This window comes from Balaenoptera physalus (assembly GCF_965194825.1).
Source record: "Balaenoptera physalus genome assembly, chromosome: 16".
In the NCBI taxonomy this organism is placed as follows: domain Eukaryota; kingdom Metazoa; phylum Chordata; class Mammalia; order Artiodactyla; family Balaenopteridae; genus Balaenoptera; species Balaenoptera physalus.
The window spans coordinates 8,314,581-8,320,580 of NC_138898.1; the positions used below are offsets into that span (position 1 = coordinate 8,314,581).

The window sequence follows — 6,000 nt, forward strand, 5'->3', positions numbered from 1 at the left end:
TATTAGAAATACAGAATCTCAGGCCCCAAGTTTAAAATTTTATGATCAATGTCATCTATTTCTGTCTCATCTTTGTGTCCTTGAGTATGTGTGTAGAACCTCAGTTTGAGGCTCACTTTCTAGTGGGACACATGGAACTATAAAGTAGATAAATTAAAAAACAAAGATGTGAGTGTGGGAAGTCACGGAGGGGAAATAAACACGGTAATGTGATAGGGTTACGCTGGGGATGAGGACAGCAGTACATGTGCAACTTGGAATCTATGGATCCAGAAAGTGTTTCTGAGGAGATAATATTTGAGATGAGACAGGATTGATTATCGGTGCCAGACAGGAAGAGAGCAAGGCTCTTTGTTCCAGGAGGAGGGAACAGCATGTGCAAGGGCCCTGGGGTGGGAATGCGCTTTGTATGTTTGAGGCCCCCCTGTTGGTGGGAGGTGGTGAGCTAGGTGAATAATAAAAGTCACTAAGGTTGGAGCAATGGGCAGCTCATGCTGGCTGTACAGGCTGTGCGAAGAATGTTGACATCATCCTACTTAAATTGGGAAGCTATTAAAGGGTGTTAAGCAAGGAAGTGTTGGACCTTTGCTTGTAGCCTTTAAAGACTGTTTTGCTGCTATAGTGCAGAAATGGCTATAGAGTGGCAAGAGCAGAAATAGATGTCCTGGGTAACACTTCTAGGGTTACCTGGGAGAGCCAGTGGCGGTTTGGCATTGTGATGCCTGCAGAGATGCCAAGACGTGGGCAGGTTCTAGATCATAATTACAGTTCAAGTCACCAAGCCCTCCCTCTGAGGCTGTGCTTCACTTATATTCATCACCTCTTTAATTACGGCAATGTCCCTTTGAGGTAGAAACGCTTATTCTTCAAATTCTCCACTTTCCCATTGTCAGGAGACTCCCAACAGTGGTGGAGAAGGAGGGAGGGGTTTCCTGCCACTTTGCAAGGATCCGATCAAGCCCTGAGGACTGCCAGGCTGGACACATTTCCCTGGGGTTGTCTGACCCCTTTCCTGAGAGGGCAGCGCCGGCAGCAGAACTGGCACCAGCCGGGGGCCCATCGAGGCCACGCCGCCTACAGGAAGCGAGCCTCTGGCCCCCCTCACCCCCGCCCAGCCCAGCCGCAGCCCTCAGGCTAGCCACTCCCTGTGTGACCTTTGCCCTCCCAGTGACATCCCCTTCATTCTGCCCCTTTCTCCCTCCTCCTCCGTATGCTGCTCGGATTCTAACAGAAAGCAGCCTACTTGGTATTACATGAAAACTTTGCAAAGATGCGTTTTGTAAGAAAAGTAAACAGGCAGTGTGGTTAGAAAGTGATTCGAGAGGGTGACGGAAGTGAGCTCTAACTGCGGCAGGTTTTCTACACCCCAGGTACTAAGTACATTACAAGTCAGGACTCACTTTATCTTGGAACAACCCCCTCCGAGATAAATGTTATCACCTCCATTCTAAAGATGAGGAAACTGAAGCACGAAGAGTTCAGCCATTTGTCCAAGATTTCACAACTGCTAGAAAGTAATATAACCTGGCGCTGAACTCGGACATCTCATTGGAAACCGTTCTCTTACTCACTGCCCACGAATAAGGTGTATTTATGTGGCACAGCGCCTGGCACAGAGTCGGTGCTAAATAAATGGCAGTTGTTGCTGTTGATATTACAGGTCTTCACTAGGATGCAACTTCTTGTATATTTCTCTCCAGGGACCAAAGCAGATGTTGGATGCTCAAGTGCAAACAGACCCCGTATCCATCGGACCAGTTGGCAAATCCAAGTAAACAAATCACCACGGTTCCCACCAAGTTCTGCCACCAAGAGGTCTTCTCCCTACTCCATCTCCTCCCCAACCCGGCTCCATGTATATATGTTTTCTTCTGATGGCCATCAAATGAAATTCTGCCTACAAATTAAGCCTGAGCTGTTGTATATTGAGGTGTATTATTTCTGTCTCTGGTCCAGTCTTTCCTGGTAAATAACTGTCAAGATGGTTTAGCAGGTTAACGAGCCAGGTCAGAAGAGTCGATGGTTGCCAAGCAGGTGGGGGGAGGGGGCTGAGGACTGCCTTCTGGTGAAGTTATGAAAAATGGCCGGTGACGAGTAAGTTGCAGAAGGAAAACGCCTGCCTGAAGCATCCTCTCAGCTTGAAGAGGAGAGACAAGAATCGTTTGTTTAAGTTCACATCTCAAGGAGGGAAAACGTGGGCTCTGTGTTGGGAGGTTGCCAATTTTCTGGAACGGAATGTGTGGGGAATGACAAAGGAATGAATAAGAGTTGTTTTACAAATAGGGTCCTTGAACGTTACTGACGAGGGGGAAAAGATTGACTGGAGAGGGCTTGACATAATTTGGGAAAACAATTGCTTTTTGAGGCTTAGTGACAAGGGCGGGGATTACAACTTCAAAAAAAAACAAAAAAACAAACCAAACCGAATAAATGAAGTTGCGAGTTTATTTTGCAACACTAGGGGGCGCCAAGGTCTCCATTTTCATCCCGCATCCTGCATCCCTAACAAAGATTTCGGTCTCTGCAATCTTACATTATTAATGTTTCTCAGATGGCTGAGGGGCTTGCTTCATCTGTTCTGTCTGACACTTATCTCAAGTCTGTCTGTAATTTCCTAATGTTCTCAGGATGTGCTCTGATAAAACCCTCCCTATAACCCCACTTAATAATAAAAATTTACAGAAGATTATTCAAATACCTGAGTTTTTTTTAATACTTGTACAGAGGAGTACATAGGACGATGAGTGTATTAAAATGTAATCCAAAGTAGCCATATGATTGACTGATACCATGTTACTGTATCTTTTTCTGATTTAATAAAAAGTACATTTACATCTGAAGGATCTTTTAATTTTCAACTTTGAAAGCAGGTCTCTCGTGCTCTATGTCTGAGATGCCTTTATCTTCCACAATAGAAAATCAGTGCTTTTCTTCCATCTTATCTCTTCTCCCAGATCCTTCTCAATTTCCTTGTATGTGGGCACATGCACATACAAATGTGTGCACATGTATATTTGTGTATACGCACACATGCACATATATACAAACACTTTCTTAGGCCACGCCGCCTAGAGCAGAGCCTGAGACAGGGATTCAGATGCACGTGTTAATGCTGAAGGAAGGCTTCCAGGGGAAAGGGAGGAAGAGAAGGACAGGGCAGGGATTGGTCTCAGCTGGAGTTGAGTTTCGTCCTGATCTGCCAGGGGGCCCTGGAGCATGAATTGCACCCTAAAGTTGGTTATACCTACGGGCAGGGGCCCGGCCTTTGTCCCCTTGTTGGTGAGCCGTGGGCCACCCTGGGAGGTATCAGGACAGGCCAGCTGCTCCCATTGAGCTGAGAAGCTGGACCCCTTACCGGCTGGAGGATGAGGGTCATCCCAAGCGTCCACTACGGGTACACAGGTGCACGTGCGGGCATGTATTTATACCCACACATGCACACATTCACACTTGTAGTTACTTCTCTACAGGAACAGATAAATGTGTGCACTCATTCCTAATCATACACAGGCAAACAGACACGTGTAACTGACAGAACCGCATGCATACACTGACTCATACAAATCCATTGCATGTACAATCCATCACACAGTGATTGGGAATAACATTGAACATCCTCTCCTGACAAGTCTATACCTTAGGCAAATAAAACAATGGCTTAGGCAAACAGGCCTTTGGAAAATGTGTTCGGGACAAAAATGTTTCTAAAAAAACAAATTGGGAGATCCTTGGCTCCTGGAACCCGCTGGTTCCCAGCTTGGGCTGCCTGAATGCTCAGTTTCCAATAAAGACCAGAGGCCTTTTCCTTGCAGAGGGGTTGGTTTCTTCATCCCTCCTGACCGAACCTGGAGAGTCCTCAGTGTCTGTGACCCACCCAGCTCAGAATGACCTCATGCTGCTTCATGTCTGCATGCTTAACTTTGCCCAAATCAAGAAAAAACAAAACATTGGGGAAGCCCTTGGTGGGGGGATGACTTTCCCTCCACCATCGCCATTACAGTACGTGGGATGATTCAAGGCAAACAGGCAGCTGGTTACTGCTTTGTCTCTAAACACCAGGGGGGTTGCCTGGTGTGACCTTTGGGCTCCAGACCATACCAGTCTATTGAGAATGGTGACAGTATTATTTGCAAGCTTCACCTCACTGGACACAGGGGCTTTTTGCCCTGAAGAGAAATGTCCCCAGGCAGGACTGAGTCACTAATGTAGAAGGAGCCCTCCCACCCTCTCCCGCCCCAGAAAAAAATTTTTTAATTTTTAAAAAGAAGTTCTCTGCTGCGAATCTTGCTGGAAAGCATGCCAACAGTTTCTGTAACTGGTTTCCCATCCTCCTGGCCAAAAAAGAGAACAATCTTGTAATGAAATTGCTTTTTTTTTTTTTTTTTAAGAAAATTTAAGCCAGATAGGACTCAAATAAATGGCTTATTGGGGGGATTCTAAAGCCAGTTGTAGCCTGAGAAGCAAGTTAAAACTCCATTTTTGAGTTTTGTGGGGTTTGTTTGGTTTTGAGTGGCGAGCCAATTCTTGATGCATTTACAATAAATACTAATTTCCATGCTCCTGCTGAACTAGTGTGAAAAGAGCGCACAGTTCCCAAGTGAGCTCAGGAAAGCTCCCAGGACACGGATTCCCAGAAGGACTGAAGTTCTTCAAACTACAGAACCCAGGAATGCCATTTGGATAGCAAAACGGCACACAGTAAAATGTTAAGAACACCCTGAAACTGAAAGAGAAATTGAGACCTGGAGGAGGGGGCAAAGGTACGTTTTTAAAGTTGACATACTCATTAACTTATTTACTTATTTATTTTTAGGTGCACATGGAAGAGTGTCTTCTCCAATGTCATGAAGAAGTGCCCTTTCCAAGAACTGGGCCATTGAGCTGAAATGGCTGTGATCGGGGAAAACAAAAATCAAAAAACTCTGCTTTCCAGCTCCAGCCAACGGTGACTTCTGGACTAATATCCATAAAAGAATTCGTTCAAAGGCACAGTTGTTCTCAGCAGCCCCTGAGGTCTCTCATGAATTCATCATCTTGGGGAAAGGGACACATACCACCCAAGGAAATGCCAAACAGGGAAGGAAAAGTGAAGTTCTTGTGGTTTTATTGTACCCCCTGCCCTTTAAACAAATTATCGGGGACTTAAATACACACAGACACACAGACACAGACACACACGCAGACTCTCTAGCTGGACTGTCGTTGTTTGTTTGCAAACAGATGCACTGGGGTCCCCTTTAATTAGATTCCAAGAGGCTAGAATCTGTCCTGCTGGCTCCTTCTCAAAGTGCCTGGAAGGGAGCAGACCTGACAAGTATCATTTCTTTTGTCAAATAATCCCAAATTGATCTTAAGCCTTACAAAATAAAATCAGATCGCCACCCTACCTTAAAGAGAAGGAAAGGAAAATGATTTCCATTATTAACTCACCCAAGTTGCATATGCAGGGAATGCGCTTTGCAGAAATGTAAGATGATTCTTATCAGCTTTTAACTATCCTCCCAATGTCCCTTTTTCGGCCTTTTAAAAAGGCAGTTTGCTCGGTGAGCAGGATTAGGTTCCTCTGTGGTCTAGATCTTGTTCACTCTATCAGTGGAAATAAAGGGACTCCAGCCCCCCTGGAAATTATGGGCTCCATTAGGAAGAAAAGAAATTACTTACAGAACAGCAAATTCTGTAAATTTGTAATTCAGATCTTAGCCCTGGCCTGAACGCCAGTCAGGAACCAGCCCTTTGCATAAATTGGTTTTCTGGGGAGCTTAACTCTTTCGCCTCTGTTTCCCTTCCCCAGAAACCTATTCACTGGAGCCTCTCTATCCCCTGGCCCTTTAACTAGCCATAGCCCATGCCTGGGTAGCAACCCGTGCAATTTCACAGAAGTAAGGGTAATAATAATAAGGCCTTACATTAACACACTTCACAGTTTATAGACTGCTTTTTGAATACATTATCTAATTTAAAGCTGTATGCCCCTAACTGAACTTAATTGCCTCCTTTGTT

At 45.2% G+C, this 6,000-nt stretch overlaps 1 protein-coding gene across 12 annotated transcripts in view; it reads left to right on the forward strand.

Moving 5' to 3' along the window:
- The window catches only part of BCAS1 (brain enriched myelin associated protein 1), a 108,081-nt gene extending 105,241 nt beyond the window's left edge, over positions 1-2,840 (forward strand). For all 12 annotated transcript variants that reach the window (XM_082428137.1, XM_082428139.1, XM_082428131.1 and 9 more), the window contains one exon: positions 1,701-2,840. In XM_082428137.1, coding sequence (XP_082284263.1) covers positions 1,701-1,775 — 75 coding nt within the window. In that variant the 3' untranslated portion in view covers positions 1,776-2,840. The remainder of the gene's footprint in view (positions 1-1,700) is intronic.
- The last annotated feature ends 3,160 nt before the right edge of the window (positions 2,841-6,000 follow it).